This window comes from Rhinichthys klamathensis, unplaced genomic scaffold (genome assembly GCF_029890125.1).
Source record: "Rhinichthys klamathensis goyatoka isolate OS25496 unplaced genomic scaffold, OSU_Roscu_1.1 h1tg000009l_1, whole genome shotgun sequence".
NCBI lineage: Eukaryota > Metazoa > Chordata > Actinopteri > Cypriniformes > Leuciscidae > Rhinichthys > Rhinichthys klamathensis.
In genome coordinates, this window is record NW_026606562.1 from 1,257,770 (window position 1) to 1,278,427 (window position 20,658).

The 20,658-nt window shown below is 40.8% G+C and overlaps 1 protein-coding gene across 3 annotated transcripts in view; it reads right to left on the bottom strand.

Moving 5' to 3' along the window:
- Positions 1-919: 919 nt before the first annotated feature.
- Positions 920-20,658, bottom strand: part of LOC130093026 (ephrin type-B receptor 3-like) — a 45,142-nt gene continuing 25,403 nt past the window's right edge. The window contains exons 3-16 of one of the 3 annotated variants that reach the window (XM_056260533.1): positions 16,728-17,400; positions 13,397-13,552; positions 12,272-12,607; positions 10,386-10,510; positions 9,851-10,013; positions 9,534-9,642; positions 8,506-8,558; positions 8,274-8,396; positions 6,978-7,225; positions 6,371-6,586; positions 6,121-6,270; positions 5,843-6,036; positions 3,942-4,097; positions 920-2,532 (exon numbers count right to left, since the gene is read on the bottom strand). In XM_056260533.1, coding sequence (XP_056116508.1) covers positions 2,424-2,532; positions 3,942-4,097; positions 5,843-6,036; positions 6,121-6,270; positions 6,371-6,586; positions 6,978-7,225; positions 8,274-8,396; positions 8,506-8,558; positions 9,534-9,642; positions 9,851-10,013; positions 10,386-10,510; positions 12,272-12,607; positions 13,397-13,552; positions 16,728-17,400 — 2,811 coding nt within the window. In that variant the 3' untranslated portion in view covers positions 920-2,423. Of the gene's footprint in view, positions 2,533-3,941; positions 4,098-5,842; positions 6,037-6,120; positions 6,271-6,370; positions 6,587-6,977; positions 7,226-8,189; positions 8,397-8,505; positions 8,559-9,533; positions 9,643-9,850; positions 10,014-10,385; positions 10,511-12,271; positions 12,608-13,396; positions 13,553-16,727; positions 17,401-20,658 lie in introns of all 3 variants that reach the window. The other 2 variants (XM_056260532.1, XM_056260534.1) reach the window with 2 other exon arrangements.

Genomic DNA, 20,658 nt, shown 5'->3' on the forward strand with positions numbered 1-20,658 from the left:
AACAGCCTATTTGCCAAGAAAAAGATGAGCGAGGTGAAGGCTTAAAAAATGTGGAAGACTAACCGACAGTTTCAGGAAGTATAACGTATCCTGCCGCCCGCAGAGCACTAACATGAATTTCCATTGTAACTGAAGATCTCATTTGAAAACACCCCCGGAAATCCTGTAATTCCAAAAATATGATTGCTAGAAATTACCGAAACGCTTGGCGAGTGAGCTTTACAAAAGGATATGTTAAAGAATCGGTACTAACAGTTTCTCTTTTGTGGTGGTGACGGAAAGGCTTAGCTTTAATATTGAAGAGATTTACTAGGGATCTGCCCAACATTGATGAGATGTTCAACACCTCTATTCATTTATCTTACACCAATTTCAATGCACTTCCTCTTCAGCAAAGAAACATCATGATGTCATTCCAAAATCTTTTTTGTTGTTGTTGTTGTTGCATGTCTCTTTTTAAATGTCAGCATACACTGTAAAAAAAAAACAAGAAAGTTGCTGTCTTAAGTTCAATCAACTTGAATTTAAGTACAATCAACTTGGATGTTTAAGTCATTTAAATTAAATGACATTAATCTTACTTTAATCTTGTATAACAAAAAAGTTGAAAATTGCGTAACTTATTGTTGATGAGTTAAGCAATGTCAAAACATATGTTGATCATATAATTTTTTTTACAGTGTATACTGCTTCAAATTCATATCAATCATTCCTTTTGGCCTCTTGGGATATGTTGAAATCAAATCAAATAAAAATCTCAATAAATTGGTATTTCTCCACATAATAGCATTGATTCGTAAGTGATGATATATAATATAACTGGAGCTCCTCACAAATTGGTTCATGCATTTTTGCATTGAAATGTTCATCTACATAATTTGTGTGCATAATCCTTATACTCTCCCTTTGTTTTATACACATACACACACACACACACACACACAGACAAACGCACACACTACAACATAGTCATTCTGACACGTACACACACTCATTTTAGAGATGGTCAGTGATTAGCACTGGTTTTACACTGAAAGTATTTTGTCTTGTTTTCCAGGAAACAGTCTTAAAGCAAGATACATTTTCTTGAGAAACAAAACAGTATTCATTAGATTTGTTTTCTTACCCAATTGACAATTATTTTATGTTTGAACCATATGTTTATAATCTTTAGTAAATTTTATTAGATTTAGTCTTAAAAAAAAAATAGATATATTCTCTGAAAACAAGTTAATATATTGCACCATTTTGTAATCTTTTGTAAGGATGCTTAGATATTTTTCCTGGAAAAAGACAAATGTATTGATTTAAAATGATGGTTACACTTTATTTTACAGTACATGTACTTAGAGTGTACTTACCTAAAAAAGTACTGGTAATATAAGGTAACTACATGGGTTAAGGTTAGGTTTAGTGGTAGGTTCCGGCTTAGTACCTAGTTGTTACCCAGTTATTGTAATTGCTATAATAAGTACATAGTATGTACATGCGGAACAGGACTGTAAAATAAAGTGCTACCAAATTTACTTATCGCAGTGTTGTACAAGTTATCACAGTCCTTCTCTTTTCTAACTGCTAAAAAATCCTGATATAATGGTTAATGACCAGCTAAATGTCAACCCATCGTGGAACAGAAACTAAACAGGGAAAACAACAAAAGAGAATAAAAAAGTGAAATTGTGAAAACATAGCTGAACTACGAAAGCATCCTGAGTTCACCAGGTATATTCTAAGAAGTCCTTTTGTCAGTTTAAACCTGGTGGACAAATGCAACTTCCTCAAATCCGGTCCTGCGACATCCGTGATCTTTCGCCCTCGGCTGTGCCTCTCCCTCCTGTCCGTTTGAGGCATGTGCCCTTAAATAAAACACCTTCAATATGAAGATGGGGAATAAGCACAAAATCACACGCACAATAGAACATCTGCTAGCACTGGAGGGATTCGTGTCCACACGCTTTGTGAATTTATATTCACTTTTAGTTTTTTGTCTTTATATTCAAGTTATGCGTAGTACTATTAGAGTTTCTCTTCCATAAGCAATGTCCGTCCATCCAGGAGAGTCTGTCCCTCAGAGTCAGTTTCAGGGAGAAATGCATTATGGGAGGCTTTAGAGATTGGGCGAATCCCAGCCAGCCTCGCAAAAGAAAGTATCACACGCACGCATGCAATCGCCAATCCAATACCGGAGCCTCGTGGGGCAGGCATTGGGATATGGGCTTTCCTCTCCGTTCTTAAAAATAAGTACAAAATAATCTTATCTAATCCTGTCGGGTGTAAAATAATGCAGTCGTTACAGGAAAACAGGAAAATGGAAAAGAAAAAGTTGTCCGAGGCACTGCAAGCCAGTTTCATCTGATTAGTGGAGATGATCAGGCATCTAGGGTCGTCTGTTAGCTCTCTGAAGAACAGTTCCCACCCCCTTTTCAGACCTGGACGGGCAGCGTTTGGTTCATTTGCAGTCTCATGTCTTGAATGCTGCCGAGAATCTTCTTTTGGTGCCCAGCTAATGTCACACCTATCCGTAACAGATCTCTGTAGAAAACAACAACAACAAAATTAAAACCTTATTGCCACCGTTATCAAAAGAATTCTTAATAACAAAGTGGTTTCTAAAAGAGAGAAAATAAGTCATTCAAGCAATAAACTCCCATGGGAATGTAGCCAGGTGAGCAAATCCCTTTAGCAAATTGTTACTACGTTGAGCAAATAGAAGAGCCCCACCCTTTGGCTGCTAAACTGAGACACGTTTGTGGTGCTAAGCCACTTCTCAAACTGGAGATAGTTCAAGCGTTGGTCAATGATTTGCAAGGGTTTGCACCTAGGGCTACCAGATGTCAAATTTCACATGAAGAAAGAGCAATTAGTGTAACCACAGACATGACTTGGAATAATATTTCACTGCGCAACAGACAGCAGTCATTATACTGTAGAATGAGTGTGGTGTAAAGGTTACCACAGGCTTTATGATAAAAATGCTTCCTGTTGTTTAAATGGTAATCTAATCCCTTCGTGAGGTTTTAGTTTACACAGCAACATGTGCAGCTAAAAGCTAGCACAGACTCGTCATTTACTTTTTTTTTTCACCTTCCGATAAGAAAAAGCCTGGAAGAGGACGGAGGTTGTCAGGGAGCAACCAGCCCCGTGGCGGCCCCCAGTCTGGCTGCCCTTCTCATCTCTACAATCGCACAACATTAGCAGAGTAATTTCACACAATGTAAAAGTGTTTTTCTCTCTTTTTCCTCTGTTGGTCCCATCAAGCCAACAATGTTGGATAAAATGATAATAAATGGAGCCCATTAGGAGAATTACTAGTCATTAAGAGCACAAGAAAACCACCGACTGGTACACCTGTCAAGTTGCCAAATTGAAACAAATTACCCCTGCCTCCATCCTTTATTACAATTTAATGGGCGTGATGAATTTATTATATTTTTTTCTTTATTAGTTTATTTGATCCCAACTGCTCTCTTCACATCTGTCTAGACATTTAACATAGTTACAAATCATGAATTTCTTTTTTGTACCATGACCTTTGTAGGATTCTTTGTTTACGTGAAATTATTTTGAGAATGAAATGTTATAGTACATTAAAGCGAGATGAGGAGAATAATCACATGCTCAAAAGCTATATCACTAACCCCATTCTGATCATTAAAATATTAATTCCCTTTAACTTTAATTCCCTATTGAAGTTCTGTTTTAGGCTGTGTTTACACTTGGTTCGAATGCTTGGTCTGAACCACAGTTCGATTCTATGCAGTTGTCTCAAGTCCATGCCACAAGCTCTGTTATAAAATCATCCTTACTGGAACAATTAAAAGTTGCATACAAATAAAATTTGAAACAGTGCACCAAAAAATGTGCACAGTGCCTTGAATTCGGACTGATGTAAGACCACCAAAACAAAGAGGAGCATTCCAACAATTGGTCCAGACACTCACTCTGCAGTCATCTGGGCCACCAAGTCAAAAGAAGCAAAGCCAGCATTGAGAAAGTTGTCTCGGTAGCGGCTCATCTTGATAGCATCCAGCCAGTCGCCCACAGTGGTGAAGGTGGTGTAGTCAGGCACACAGCGGTCGAGGAGCGGCTGGGAGGCCCTACAGAGAAAGAGAGGAGTGGAGATAAAAAGAGAGAGAGAGGGTTAGGTCACGCCAGGCCTCCACCACCAAAACCTCACCCCCAAACCCCCCACCATCACCACCTCTCCTGGCCTGTAGGGCCTGGGCCTGCCACTGTGGCCTACTGGCTGGAGACATCCAGCGGCCTCCTAGAGAGAACTTCAAGGAAGCTGTGGGAGTGGGTCCAGGGTCCATATGAAACAGCACTTTTCTGGTCTTAAGATTTGTTGCCTAACATGTATTGATACTTGATATGCTGCAATTCTATATTAATTGTATTTTATGATTCTATATTCCTTTAGAAATCACTGTTTGCATGATGTATCCATCTCTTTTGTTGGACCTGGAGCAGAACTCATATTGTGATCTATTTGGGTAAATCATGTTTGCCTGCATGCAAGCAAACAAGATCCTTCTTGCACTATAGCACAACTATATTTAATGTCATGCACAAAAGCAGCCATTTTAAATTATATTAGACAAAATCCACAGAGACCAGACTTGATCTATGCCCAGATTTGGGTCTTAATAACTAACAATGAGGTCTGGGCAGTGGGGATTGGGAGGCAAAGTTTCAGAGCAAAGACACTTCTGTCTGCGAGCTCTCTGCTCTGCTGAACCTAGCTGTCTTTTGATGGCATTAGATTAATTTACAATTAAAAGCATAAGAAAAAAGTTAATAAGAATGGAACAGAGGCTCTATTGAAGACAAGGTCTGTAGATGGATGGGAAGAGTGATTTTTAATAAGCTCCTGCCTTTAGGGCTGAAGGGTTTGTGGTCATTAACCTGGAAGGCAGCTTTCCTTAATGGAGCATTGTTAGAGCTGGTCTGGCTCTCACGTCTTCGGGACGTTGACTTTAAGTGCAACTGTACGAGAAAACCAAAAGGATAAATGTCCATGCATAACTAACCTACCCTTAACTCAAAACTGAGAGCAATTATTAACTAAATGAACTTTTTTTAGTTTATTTAAGGATTGGATCACTGAAGATAGTACACAGAACATCAAATGTTGCAACAACAGGAGCCCATCTCTCCCTTTTCATTAAGCTCAGCAAGCAGGCCACCTATCCAGTGGCCCCTTTAAAATCTTGTTTCTTTCTAATTAAAACCATTCCCATCTCTGAATTACATGAACTAATTATTCTTCCTTTAAACTCTGATCATTGCAGAGTAGACAAAGACAGGCTCCCACAGTTTCCAGGTTGTTAGAGACCCTCCCCCAGGACCTACAGCCCAGAGGCAGGCACCCCGAGGTGGGTCAAAATCCGCCTGAAGCTTCTTGCTAACACAACTGAAACAATAAATTTGTAGAAAAATGTGGATCGATTTTGTTTTATAGTGACTGGCATCTGAAAGGCAGGTAATGTCATTAAATATCTCAAACAGAAAAGGCTCTTGTAAGTTTAGACCCGAGCAAGCATCTCAGGCAAAACAATCAATAGCCCTGTGATGGTGCAATTAAACCAAATGTTTTATTGACTGAAGGTCCTCTTAATTTCTATAATGTCAGAGTTTCTCAGCTTACAATATTGTTTGTCAATTGAAAATGATCTGAAATCAATGGTCTCTTAATTCAAATGCCTCTGCAACTTTGGCCTAATTCTGAATTTAAAATGAGAGAACCAGTTTGAGTAAGTCTATAATATGGCTTGCATAGATGAAAATCATGCAAACATATTAATTAGCATGATAGTATGAGTCAGTCCATCTGTGCCCTTACCCAGAATGTGTGCTGGTGACCACCTTAAGGCTGGCGGCATTGCGAATAAGTTTGTCCAGGGTGTTGACGATCTGGGAGAACTTAGGTCTCAAGTTTCTTTCTTTCACCCAGCAGTCTAGCATAAGTTGATGCAAGGCAGTAGGGCAGTCCATGGGTGGGGGCAGTCGGTAGTCCTGCTCGACTGCGTTGATCACCTGTTGATTGAAAAATAATAGTTGTTTGGCTTTAGTTAACTCTCAAATGAAGTTAAATAGAGGCAAAGTAGAGTGGAAACTCACATCTTGGTTGCTCATGTCCCAGTATGGGCGCTCGCCATATGACATCACCTCCCACATCACAATGCCGTAGCTCCAGACATCACTGGCTGAGGTGAACTTCCTATAAGCAATAGCCTCTGGGGCTGTCCAGCGAATAGGAATCTTTCCACCCTATAGATGCAAGTGAATACAATGATTTTTAACTTCAGTCAGAAGCTGAAAACATTATTAATTGATATGCATATTAAAGGATCAAGGTGTGAATGCTGACCAATGAGCTTGTGTAGGTGGGGTCAGTGGCATCATCCTCCAAGAAACGAGAAAGACCAAAATCGGACACCTTACACACCAGGTTGCTGTTGACTAGAATGTTACGAGCAGCCAGATCACGGTGCACGTAGTTCATATCGGATAGATATTTCATGCCAGCTGCAATCCCTCTCAACATACCGACGAGCTGGATGACTGTGAACTGTCCATCATTTAGCTGTTAGAGAGAGAAGGAAAATCACAGACCCATTCATAACAGAAATGTCTGCTGTCTAAGTGTTTTTAACTTTCCAGGATGTTACTCATCACCCAGCTGATTCATCTCTGAATGTCACATCTAGCAGCTACGCTTATTTGTCATCTCTATTCAGTTTAGAATGTTTTTTTTTTCAAGGGGATAGGTGAGAACCTATCTTTTTTTATTAGAAAACTACTGCTTAGATAAAACTTGTGCTAGACCTCAGCAATTATGGTATTTGTTTTATGAAGTAGATCAATTTGAATTAAATATTACTTGCATATCCATAAACAGGAATCCAGGCATCAAATATTAATAATAATAATTATTATTATAAATACATTTTATTAAGGTAGTAATCATCTCTAACCCGGAGAAAGGAATCCAGCGCTCCGTTCTCCATGAACTCAGTGACAATCATGACTGGCCGACTCTTTGTCACCACCCCTTCCAGGCGTATAATATTGGGATGATCAAACTGGCCCATGATGCTGGCCTCACTCAGGAAGTCTCTTCTTTGGCGCTCTGTGTAACCTGCCTTCAGAGTCTTGATGGCAACAATGATCTCACGCCTTCCAGGGAGCTTCAGACGGCCGCGACACACCTCTCCAAACTCTCCTACATAGGTAATAGACAGACAAGAAAGAGGCAGAAAGGGTGGAGTGGAGAGAGGAGAGGAGAGGGAAGAGTGGAGGAGTGTGGGAGAGAAAGGGGAGAGGGACAGTTACTGGTTAGAATCAAGGAGCCAGGGGGAAGCAGGGGGAGACAGCAAAAGAAGCCAGGGCTAAAGGTGATGCTATTGGAGTGTATCCCCAGGGGGCGAGGGAAGGGGTAGGGTGAGGTCAGGAATGCTTAAATGGAAAAGGCTTTTGGAGCATTGTTGGGGGTTGAGGTACCAAAAAGGAAATGGGAAAAGTAAGGCAATAGAGGAAGGGGTAAAGGGCAGAAGCAGGGAATGCTAGGGTGTGGAGGGAGTGAGGGTAAGAGTGTAGGAAGTAGGTGGGGACAGAAGCTTGGGAGGATTGGACGACTTGCGTCTGCAGTCTAGGCCAATGTGTAAGCAGGTGCAAGAGAAACAGTGGGATCAGGGAAGGACATGGTAGGGGTTCATCACTTTAGACAAAGCTGGGAAACAACAGGTTCAGGTAGCAGCGTTAGATGTTAAAAGCCTTGTTTTTTTGGAGTGTGGCATGGGGCTCCTCAACTCCATTTTATTATAACATGGCTGCAAGTCTTACTGAACCAGAATCCTACTTATCTTTGCTTTTGGCTTTCAGAAACTAAACTGTTAACACTAATGTTAAGAGCTAGCAAAATGTATCAAACAAAAGGGAGTGGTCTCAAGGGCAGGAAGGAGCACCATGGATGGAGAAGTTAACAGGTCAAATGGTCAGGAGGACAATTAGTTGTCCGAGAGGTATAATCAGGCTCAGGACAGGTTTGGTAAGTTAGCAGGAATGGTAGCTCTATAGTTAGCTCTGAAGATAACCTCAGAAGCTCCATTTTGTAAGTAAAGCTGTTAGAGACATTGGTAAGGTGCTAAGGGATTGTATTTTGGAGCGGGATGAGTTGATTGAAGTACCGCTTGGAGTGAAGTCCTCTAAAGGTATGGCCTGGGTGTGCCTAGCTGTCTTCCCCCTGTTGATCAGGAGCTTTTGTTGGTTACCTGCGCCAATGACCTCCTCGATTTTCACACAGGAAACGTCAATCTCTTTGGCAAACTCGCGGATGGCCTCATTTGGGTCCTCGTAGGTGAATGGGTCAATGTAGACCTTCATCCCCGGAGTGACTATAGGGGATTCAATAGTGCGAATAGCCGTATGAATCACACTGCCATAATACATAATATTCATAGCATTTTAGTCATCCAATGGCAAGTAAACTCTGTAGAGACTTACTGTATTGTTGCAGTTTTTCTGTGTATTCTGATTCTGAGCCATTACGTTGCTTCCTGTGAACCAAAGACAATACAGTCAGTTACAAAAGGTTCATGATTTCTTAACTAAAAATAGCAAAATAAGCATTTTGAAAAGGATCTGTTTTTTTTTTCTCTCCCTGCCAGCCCCTTTAGGGACATGAATTGAGGTCGATTAAAGAAGGGGAATTATATGACAATTAAGAGAACAACAGATTCAGTCTCAAGAGACCATTGTCACTTCAGTTGACTGAATGGTGGAAGTGAAATCTACATAAAGACAGCTGAGAAAAACAGAAGCAGCTATGGTTGTCTTGCTCCCGTTACATACTAAGGAATCTTTACTGTCACATTGTTTAATTCACTCCTGTCTTTTAATTCTTTCCTTCACACTTTCTCCACTATCAGTCCATTAAATGCAATGCAATTTCAACCCCCTCTAGTAGCTACATGTTAATGCAATCCCTTTGTTGTCTAACTAGTAACCGGGCCAATAATACCCGCTGGTGATTTGTATCTCATTTCCAATTCAAATTCAGTTTGAGTGTATGCCAAGGCCTACATTTTTTTCAGTCGCAGACTAGTTAAGATACTGAGACACACTGTGCTGATTAGAAAGGAAGAGAGTGCAAATTGAGAATTTTTGGATGATAAGGCTTTAAATACACAGCTGGCTTGCCCTCCGCTGTGGAAATGGTAAGGTGGCCACAAGATGGAAACTGCCAGTGCCAACAATCACTGGAACATTAAGGAATTCCAATGTAGGAAACATGTTCATTTGAGACCACTGGATACAATTTACAAAGTAAAAGATCCAAAATGAATCTGCTTTTGAGAGTGCCTAAATTGCACCAATAGGTTCCAAGAAAGCATTACGGGTGACTAAAATAAGTTCATTCAAAGAATTGTGTTGTTTCATAGGTATACTTTGACGTAATTATTTCTTCTACATTTGATGTGATCCATTTATAAGTGCAATTACTGAATATTATTTAGGTAAGTGAAAATTACCTGAGGCAGACAATGGCAATAACCACAACAACAATAATGAAGACCAGCCCTGCCGTTAGAGAGCCCACAATGAGGGGTAGCTGCTCCTGCAGAGTCTTGTCTGCATCAGCTGTGTGAGGCACACAAAGAGAGATATCATAGGAAATATTCAAAGAATCGTATTTCTCATATCTATTTATAGCATTTATTTTTCTATGAGTGTTATTTATAGAATTATTAATGCAAAAACTTCACTTAGATTCAAACCAATGCTTGATATGCTTCGGAAAGACATCATTTTAATGTGATAATATAGAAATATAGGGTGCTTTACATACCCTGGTGGTTGGTGCTGAAGTCGGTAGGGCTGCTATAGCGGCCATACCCTGCCACCGTTCGGGCTCGAACCTGCACCACATACGGCGTCCCTGGCTTCAAACCCTCGATGCGTGCAGAGCTACGCTGGGCTGTCATGGTGTGGGCAATAGCTTCTCCCTGGTCCTGTGGGAACAGTGATAAAACAAGCCATATAAAACCAGCCAGCACCCAAAAGCGAGCGTCTGGCAGCTCCAGTTTAATCTGTCAGTACAACACATCAAACACGGAGCAGATATGCCTGGCTCTTTCTTCTCCTCTATGCAAATCCTCCTGCCTCCATCCCTGCCAAGCTACAACTGCCTTGCGGTATCAGCGTTCAAAAGAAGGGGATGAATCAAGGAAGGAGTTAGGGAGGAGTGTGTTAGGGTATGAGAGAGAGAGACAGGAAGGGTTGATGCTGTTGTCAGGATGAACGATTATGTATAGAGCAGAGGATGACAGTGGTGGAATTGTGATTGAATGCCCTTCGCTTCATTGACTTACACTGGCTCTTACCTTCTCATGGTATTTAATCTCGTAATCCAAGATGATGCCATTTGGTTTTTCAGGAGGGAGCCAGGAAAGACTCATGGTGTTGGCTGAGGCCCCCATCAGGTGGACAGTAGGAACTGCAGAGGGAGCTATGTGGGTGGAAAATGAGAGAAATCCTATTTGAATGAAAACTGAATTTCTTTTTCTTTTCTTGCTTTCACATTTAGAGCATGGTCACATTTAGGATTACCAAAGAGCTACTTTGAAGTATTAGCATTAGACAGCCCTTAGTATTTGGCACTTTTGGGGGCCCAGCCTCTCAAACTACACACGAGAATAGATTCTCTTGTAAATAGGACCATGACAGACAAACCGGAAGGCTTGGTATCTGGCAGATCCAGTCCACACAATTTACCACACACCATACACACAAATGTCCACTCCCTAATCTCTTGTTATGGCCCATGATGCCTTCTTTTTACTGTCTGTCTTCCACATGTAGATTAATCTCATATTTTTATATTATTTCCCAAATCACTGCAATATTCCCAAATCACTGCAAAAATGCATACATTATTTAAATTGTGAAGTAATTATTCATCATGTTAGTATATATACAGTTTATATAGTATATATATATATATATATATATATATATATATATATATATATATATATATTCATGTTCACACAAGTTCTTCCTTAGCAGCTTACTTATTTTAGCACCAGCTTTACATAATCTAAATTGTCCCCATTTGTCCTCAGACCTGATGTTGCCGTCTCCGGTTTCTGATGTTATCAAGTTCTGTTCACACACTACAATAGCTCTCAACATCCCCTACTTTCTTGCCTCTGTCTCTCTCTCCCTCACTCACTTTTTCTTTGTCAAAAACGTTTTAATCCCCAGGTCCGGTTCTTTGATCCTTTCCCTAGTAGCTCTTTATTATTCTGTCTGTCTCTTTGTCCGCCTCCCCCAAAAGCTCACTCTCCCCCAACCCAACACCGTCAACCTCCTAACCCAGGCCTTGCTCAGAAGAGCCTCACCCTGAAGACAATACTCCCTGGGCAGCCCGCTTGCTTACTCTCACCCCGGGATTAAGGGGCCTCATCCTGCGGAGACAGTGAAAGTAACCATGACGTCCCTTGAGCTGACGGTCCATATTTATTTTTTGTCTTAAAAAGTGGATGAATATTCAGGCACAGTCCTAGGAGATAATCTGCTCACAGATTTTCCTGAATATTTGGAACCATGGGGGTGGGCTGCTGTGTGGGTGTGCATGTCACCCTGGGATTGACTTATGTGCAACAACAGCCTGGGTCATATTACAATGCCTGTGGTCAATCCCTGATAGCAAACAGAGGCATTCTTGGAGCTTGGTTCTAGCATAGAGTGCTAAGGAGAGAGTTAAGCATATGCATGACTCTGAAAGCTGTCCTGAGTCCAGTGATCAATTCAAAACTTGGATTAAACAATAAGAGGCTGTTTCCACAAAGTCAATGCATCTCCACATCTCACTAAACCCAGCATGCTCTAGCCTAGAGTAGCTTAGCTTTGCTACTGAGCATTATAGCACATCTATCTGGTGTTGATGCATTCAGTGGGCTGAGCTCTTTGAATATAGTGTTGTGGGTTGTAAGTATCTTAAGAGAACCATCACACTTAATTATTTCAGGCCAGAAAGCCTATGAAGAAAACCCTTTTGTAAAAAAAAAAAATTAGGACACACATGGAAGAGAATATTTGTAACTTTTTGTAAAGCTGGTAGCTGTGTTTTGGAGCATGGTAGAGCATTAGATGTTCAAGAATGATAATAATAGCCTCTAGAACCAACAACAAATCCGCATGTTCAAACCATGATATCTGGTTGATTGATAACCAACTTGAAACAGAAACAACTCACTGAACTCACCAGCTTGGTTGGTGGTGATGTTAACAGAGGCAAAGTGGGGTGCATAGGGACTCTTGTTGGAGACTCCATTGACGGCCTGAATCTCAAAGCTGTACTGGGTGTGAGCCTGAAGGTTTCTGACCGTCACGTGTCTCTCTATAAGCCCAAGGTGGCGGGGAGAGATATCCACATTGTCATCACACCGTGTGCAAGTACCACGTTCGGGCAGACATTTCTTACAGATGACGTTGTAGAGAAGGTCCTCCCTTCCACCTTGGTCACGTGGGTCGCTCCACTCAAGTACAAGCGATGTCTCGTTTACGCTGGAGATGACGCTGCGTGGAGATGAGGGCACAGCTGCAAAAATAAAATATATTTGTCATGTTATCCTTCTGAAGACACAATTAAACATTTAAAATAGTTAATTTAGCATTCATAATAACCCTATCTAACAGACCAGGCTAAGGTGGTTTTCTGGTCTTAGCAGGTTTAAGGTGGTTTACTTGCCTTCCCAGCAGGTTTTTCTAGTCTCCCTGTTTAGTAAAGCTGGTGTTCAGTTGGTCTAGCTGTTTGGACAGCTGATTTCCCAGACTGGCCAATTGACATTTTAACTAAGAAATAAACTAAGCAGTGGAAACCAGCCTGTTACACAGCTGAGAACGTCAGACCACATAAGACTGGGTTAAGATGTTTTTTAAGCAGGAAATTTAAATAAAATTGGTCAAATGGGACTTCATTTACACTCAATGCAGATTAAGTGCTTTCATGTAACTAAAATTAAGCAAAACCTTGTTTTCCCCACTTGTGCTGCTCATTTAACATCAAAAATGGCAAGAAATAGCTGTGGTGTTCACTTGGGAAAACATTTTTTGGATGTATCTGTTCAGAGTACTGACAATGAACACAACCAAAAAGAAGCTTATATAAAACAGGAGAAAGGGAAATATTTCGAAACAATCCCAGCATTTTCCTACTTGTTGGACTATTGACGGAGAAATTGGCTTACATATGGATGAACATGAATGTACATACAGTTGATCAATGTGGATTTTGAGAGCAGAGAACATGGCAAATAAACAACACTGCTTAAGATTAGATGAGGTCATGATGGGTGAAAAGGAGGTTTTTATCTAAGGCGTTACTTACTGGTGCATCCTGAGTCAGGTGAGTCATTGTCTGCCCGATAGTAGCCTGTCCTGCAGGAACAGATGCTGGCAGCTCCAGAACTTGTTCGACTGTTGGGCGGACATGGGGAGCAAAACCCTTCACCCTGCTTGGACTTGAAGGTGCCTGGACTGCAAGCTAAAGAGAAAGAGTTGTTTACTTTTACTGTCAGAGATAAAAAAACGATAGTTGTAACTGCATATTCACACCAAGTTTACCTTTTTACTACTCATTTTCAATGTATTGCTTCCATCTAGGTATGTGACAAAGCTTTTCATTGCATTCAACAGAAAAATCAATAGCAATTTCCCCATTGCAATTAGCATTTTGTGAGCTCTGTTTGCCTTAATTTTCCTTTTGTTTTCCTTGCCCACAGTATGCAGTCTAATCCTTTCCATCTTGGCATTGTAAAATACGAAGGCACACAGGTTGTTGCTTACGTATTTGTTTGGCGCCATTAGTTTGCTGTTGCTTTCCTCCAGGGAAATAAACCCCTCATGACTAGACGAGTTCCAACAACATACCCTGGCCTTGCATAAACCCCATGCGCACATGAGCTAACCGTCAACTTCAATTACAAACAGATGCCTGTTTGTTCCAAACAAGAGCACTTTTCGAAATGAAGTCCTACAATCAATACTCAAACACAGGGAATGTCGATGTTGTACCCCAGGAAGTGTCCCTCTAAGATAAACAAAGCCATTTTGAAGGCTACACATTAAAGTGTGAGCTCTTATCTTATGAATACAAAGATTGTTGTGTCATTCACAGGTCTTTGGCCTTTGTGGAGCTCCAACACCATTTACGGACATTGTGTACACATTGTATCGCATCTATGATAAATGCAGAGGTGATCTCCTGGGACACAATGGCCTTGTGATCTTTCTGTTCGGAATGTCACCTAACTGTCTTGTTAAGTGATCAAGGAACTGTCTTGTTAAGTGATCAAGGAGCCAGTTTTTTGTTTATTAACGAATGGGAAGGAGTATGACACCAGTTCCCAGCCTTCTGAGCCATTTTATCAGTAGTCTCTAAGGCTTAGGATCAGCAAATAATGAACAGTCACTGTTTTTTAGGAAAAGATTTGAACATCTGGTTTCTGGACTGATAGTGTTCAAAGCAGAACACACCTCTGGTGATGTTCCTGGGGTCACCTTCTTAGTTCCCTTTCTCAGAATATGCAATATTGACACAAGGCTTCATTAGTGCAGGGATACTGTTAACTTGGTTGACTGGGGGCTTATTTGTTTAATCATTAATCAGGGGAGGCCAGAGGTAGGTAGCGAAGAAGGAACATAGAAAACAGTTTGCAGTGATAAAGATGAAAGAGTGTAGGCCTTGCGAATTTGAGTTTATCACACATAACGTATCGCTTTGGAGATTAATGAGTCCTCAGTGTTTTGCCTCGCATTTTAGATGTACATAAATCAACCAAAATCTTTGGGAGACAAATGAGACCATCTAGATTCTAGACCATATGAAAGACTGCTTGAAATTCCCCTTCAAAAAAACTGGCTGTTTTCTGAAAGGTTGAAAGTGCTGATTAATCGCTTCCAAGAAGGTAAGAAGTCAGCCCTTTCCTTTCATCCTCATCCTTCCTCTAGCTGCACTTCTGACAGAGCGAGAGAGAGAGAAAGAGAGAGGAGAGGTGAAAGACAGCAAAGGAAATGCAAATCCTGTGGCTTTTTCATGAGTTGTGCAGTCTCTCCAGTACAGTCTATTGCACACACTCTATTGCCCAAACCTTCTTCTTCTCTCTCTCTCTCTCTCTCTCTCTCTCTCTCTCTCTCTCTCTCTCTCTCACTGAGAGCAGAACATAGGACTTAAGGGAGTGATTAGAATTTGTGGTGAAATTGGAAGCGAGGAGAAAGAATGGATAGTAGAAATATGCAGCGCTAAGGAAAAAAAAGGTTTTGTCAATTAATATTCATGTGAATATCCTAACTGTGCTCTGGCAGGGTATTAATGAGACCAACGGCCTTCAGATGAAGGCGAGCAAGAGAGAGGTGACAGAGAGATTTATCCCTCCTTTGGTTTCCGGGTGGCTTGATTAGAGAACATTTTATCAGGTCACTGCTGCCAGGGATTTCACCTTGAGCCACCACAAGCAAACAAATGAGTTTTTAACTATACATCAGGACTGCCCACTTTCCCCACGGGTATACACTGGTTTAATATCAAGTTGGCAGTAGTAGAAAAGTCCTTTATTACTTTGACAACTACATACATTTCTTATAATAATAATGATAATTATGTGAGTGGTGCTTGGAGTTGTATGCTAAGGTGTTGTAAATGGTTTTCATGGCATTGCTCTGCATTTCCAAAGGTGTTCATTTTTAGGGTGGTTGGTAGGGTTTGGCAATAGGTTGTCAAAGTGTTGCAATGTGGTTCATAAGGCATTCTTTCTTGTTATTTTAAGCATTCTATATAGTCGCTACATGGTTCCTTTCCGTCTCAAGTCAAAAGAGCCTACCCCTATATTCTAGTCCCTCCTTAAATGTTAACGTACAGGATTTTTCCACTGATTTATCATCCAAATTAGACTGCTTAGAAAAGTATTAGTCTACCTTTATATGCTTGGTAGTAATATATTTTTTAAGGCATTATTAATGTCCATATCACAAACTGCGTAGGGCAACTAACGCGCCACAGTTTAACACTCAGTGTTAAGCGACTCTCAACCAACTCTCATAACGTTGATGTTTACCTCAAGCACTACTAATAATCCTCCTTTCTCTATACGCAAATAATTTGCTGTTCAATTTAGTTCTTTACCCCAGAGGTTAACTTCTCAGTGACTCTGTCTTTGTAGGTCTCACAATTTGTTGGAACCAACTGTCTCTTTGAGACCTTTCACTTCTGGTGCCTTGATTGTCAGGGTTACTTTTCTATCTCCATCTCGTGCTCTTCATTAATGTTTCACTGCAGCCCTTGCCCTTGGTCCGCAAATCGATTCCGTTCTCCTCTCACTCCCAGCTCTCCATTTGACCCTTGACCTCCAGCTGTCTGCTCTGCTCACTTTCACCGTGGCTATGTTACACGCTGGCTTAATTCACCTCAGTCTGAACCTGATATGTTTTTCAGCAAGACCGCTCCTTTCTCTCAGCAAAATGTTCCAGTCTGATGGACATACAGACTCTTTTACTTATTCATTGCTTTGCTCTGCTTAAATTGAGGTTGAATAACTAAATTTGCTGTTAGGCCAAACACCTCAATAAAAAAAAGAATGATTTGTCCATTCGACTTAATGTGATACCAGGAGATAAGACAAACTGCACAGTGAGAAAAAAAAAACACATATATCAGCACTCACCTTGACACTGTGTCTCCTTAACTGCAGGCTCGAACCCAGCCATGCAAGTACAGGAACCTACAGGAACCATCCACTCTCCATCTCCATTGCAGTAGAGTTTAAGAGGTACAGACACCTCCAGAGCGTTTGGCACGCAAGTGCCGGGGGCAATGACTAGTGACGTGGCCTCGGCTCCTGTGGCTGTCTCTGGGAAGACGGCAAAATTGGCAATGGTCGTGGAACACTTCTTGTAGAAAACTCGGACAGAGATTAAAGACATGCAGGCGCCCAGGTCCTGGAAAGCCAGATAGAAGCCGGCCTTGGAAAGTGGACCAAAGCTGCGAATCTTGGTGTTGACCCGACCAGACTCCAACATAGAGAAGCTCTCATCCGGAGCAATGGTGTCCACCTTAACGTAAGGATTCTCCATCCAAAACGGACTGGTGGCGGTGGCTGAATCCGAGTCAGACTCATAGTAGAACAGATTGAAGGTCTCTTTACATGATCCTGGAATGTTGGGAATACTGTTGCAATCTCGTACGGTGAACTTCATCTCCACATAAACACGAAGAACATCCTTTCGGGGGATGAAGTCGCTGCGAAGCCAGTTGTTCTGGTTAAGTTCACGAACATTGCACACCTGGTATGTTCGGATGGGGTTCATGGCATCGTCATAACCGCTTACTTCCTCCCACTGAGAGAAAAAGAGAGGGGAAAAAGAGAACACTGTATGTCATGGACATACAACAACTTACAAGTTCACCTTCGGAATGAGCTAGCACTTAATGTATACCGCATTCTTCAAGGATTCTTCTACAGAACAATAGCAATAACAAATGTTTTTATCTAAAGTATGGTACAATACGCCTCATTGTCAGTATTATAAATGAAACTATTCTCATTTTGATGTTATCCGGGGCTTTAGAACTCTGAGGTGTTACGCTACTGAGGTACGGCAGGCAATAAATTGCTCTTTCTCAGCGACAGCCCCACAGCTTAGAAACAATATAACGGAGGGAGCAAGCCGAGAAAAAGAGTGAATGGGGCAGATGAAAGAGAGGGGAAATTAAATTTTGTGCTCTTTAGTTTGTGCCTTTTCAATTACACATTGTGTACGGTGGCATTAAGTGGGGAGCTGCACGCTGGTCTTTCATCTGCGTTCACCAGTTCAATGAAGAAACCCGCCTGGCGAATTCATCAAAATTACCGTGGAGTTTCAGAACTCCATTAAATAAAACAACGAGTGGATGTTTACCTCATAACTCGAGTGTGGAGTACTCTCTGCATCACTTCACAATCAATTACAGTCCAATTAAGCCATCATGATTACATTGTATTCATGCAGATCTACACGCTACATTCAATCCTCTACCTGAATGATTTCTCTTATCTACCAGAATTAAGAATATACATCTTTTCAAAAGAAAAGTGAGAGGTATCGTCAAGAGGTTGATTGCTATTGTGGTACTGCATTGTACATCTTACATGACAATGAGTATACAGGTCTCGGTGAAAATGAACATAAGTTTTGAGCTGAGATTTGGCGATTTGAGATGCGAAAAGGTTAAATATAGTTCAAAATCATGCAAGTAAGAAGCAGTGTTATTCAGCAACTGCTAATGGGAGTGCAGACTGTGGTCAAGGAAGAACGCCTACTAGCAATCTTGGCAGCTAATGAGGGTTTACATCAACCTCTTCTTGCTTAAACAAACAGCATATATCAACGAGAAATGATTTATCTTCAAATTGGTAAAGAAACAATTAGATACATGCTCGGCCCACTTCTTTTGATTACAGCGAGTTCAAATTAAGGCAATTCTAAAGGAGAAAATGAGCTGTAGCCGAAAAGGAAAAAGAAAACTAGCGCAGCATCGAGAGATTTGTTGAGAGAGTAGCGTAGGGTTTGTGTAGGGGTGAAGTCTTTAATTAACACAGCGATATGGATGTTGTGCGGACAGGCCATTCATCCCTACGGGCCCCAGGGACCCCAGGTAGACAGGGCTTCTAGAAGTCTCTGCTTTATCACAGCCTTTCTGAGCCAAGGGTGCTGAAATCAATAAAAAGTATCAGGTCAATGGGACAGGAGAAAGAGTGAAGTGTAAATGGGCATTTAGTTCAGTGGAATAAATTGCTGAGAGAGTGAAGATGGGAAAGAGGAAGCGGCCCCCACACATTGCACTGGTGTGGACTCCTCCAGGCATAACACCGCAACGAAACATTCCTCTTTCCAGGATTAAGATGCTCAATCAATTTCTTTTCAACGCAATATCAGGGAAATAAGCCTAAAAATTGTTATCTCTGCATATTAAACTTTGATGCAATAAAGCACTTTCATAAACACTTGTATGTTTATGTACATTGATTTTTCTCCCTGCTGCATGTCTTTGATTCGTTGGGGGGATGAATGAATTCACTTTAGATGCAGCCGTGGAATGATGGTTCATGTGGTTTATTTATAAATAAGTAAGTGCATGACTTTTTTTGCTCAGTTTGTTTATCTTGGAAGAATTAGCAGGTCAGGTTTAAGCAACAGCAGGCCATTATGTTTATTTTTCCTTAATGGTGTTAAAGTCTGTATTTATCTGTGTTTATTTCTCAGGTTACAGGTGTAAGACTAATGACTAATAGAGTTTTTTATTTATTTATGGCAGATTGAATGAAAATAGAAAAAGACCTGCTGAGTCAGGCTGGGAATTATTCCAACTTCTTGCCTTTGTTTTTATTATCTGGGCACAGTTCCCATTTCGTTTTTTTGGGTGTGACATACCATGGAACTTAGTGTCACAAAAAAATAGAAATGAGTGTCGCGTAAGACAGAGAGATATGGAGGGTGCCAATTAAGCCAGTGGGTAAAACATTTCATCCATTTTGATTTATTTTGGATTTGGTTTGAATGTGAACCGTTTTCGTGGGATTCACAGAATATTTCAACTTGAGATTGAAATAAAAGACATCCAGAACACTGTGATATTTAAGGAAAGGACTCACTGGTGCCACATTTCCCCTGTCTGTCTTAAAATACAGTGGGGCGGTGTGGGTGAAATGTATAGCTGTGTGCATGACAGAGAGCAGAAGGGAAAGAATTGGGCAATGTATGTCCTGAAAGGAGGCATCTGTTGGGGTGTCGAGGGGTTGTGCTTTGGCCCATTGTGCTGGTGAGTTTTAGTGCTTTAATGGGGGCGGCGAGGGATATTTACAAGAATAATATATAGATGGGGAAGGTGAAATGGCAGTTGATTTGTGTCTTTGGGGTTGTTCATTGGTGCTAAGTTACTCGGAAGTAAAGGTTTTGGGGAGGGGCGACTGCAACAGCTGAGATGGTGTGGCTGGGGGCAGGAAGGGGCAGTGGACACATGCAGTACCCTGAAGTACAGGATATAGAGGACCCAAAACTAAGAATTAGACAAAGAATCTGAACAAAAAAAATAAGGAAAGGCAGCAGTCTCTGGGTATTGTGAAAGATATACTGAGCAAAGGATACTTCTGCTGTGTCTGCCAAAAGCTTGTGGGCACAAATTTCGTTTTTGGAGAACGAATGTAACACGGCTAGGGTGAAATCTGATCTGGGCATTGCCTTTATCTGATGAAACTCAGAGCTTCCTGTGTTTAACACGCTATATTTGAACAAGGACCGTTTATAATGCCTCTTGATTTAAAGGTAGTTTAACTACGACATTTATGAGAGAATCTCACGAAATCTGCCAAAAAGTAATTTTTAACCCTCAAATGAAAGAATTCAATGGAAAGAAATATATATATATATATATATATATATATATATATATATATATATATATATATACATATATATATATACATATATATATATATTTAATGACAATTAAGCACATTTTAGAATATTTCTAAGTGTTATTAATGTGATGGGGAAAAATCTAAGGTATTTCTGTAATGCAAAATAAATAAATACATCAAATACATTTATTTTTGTATT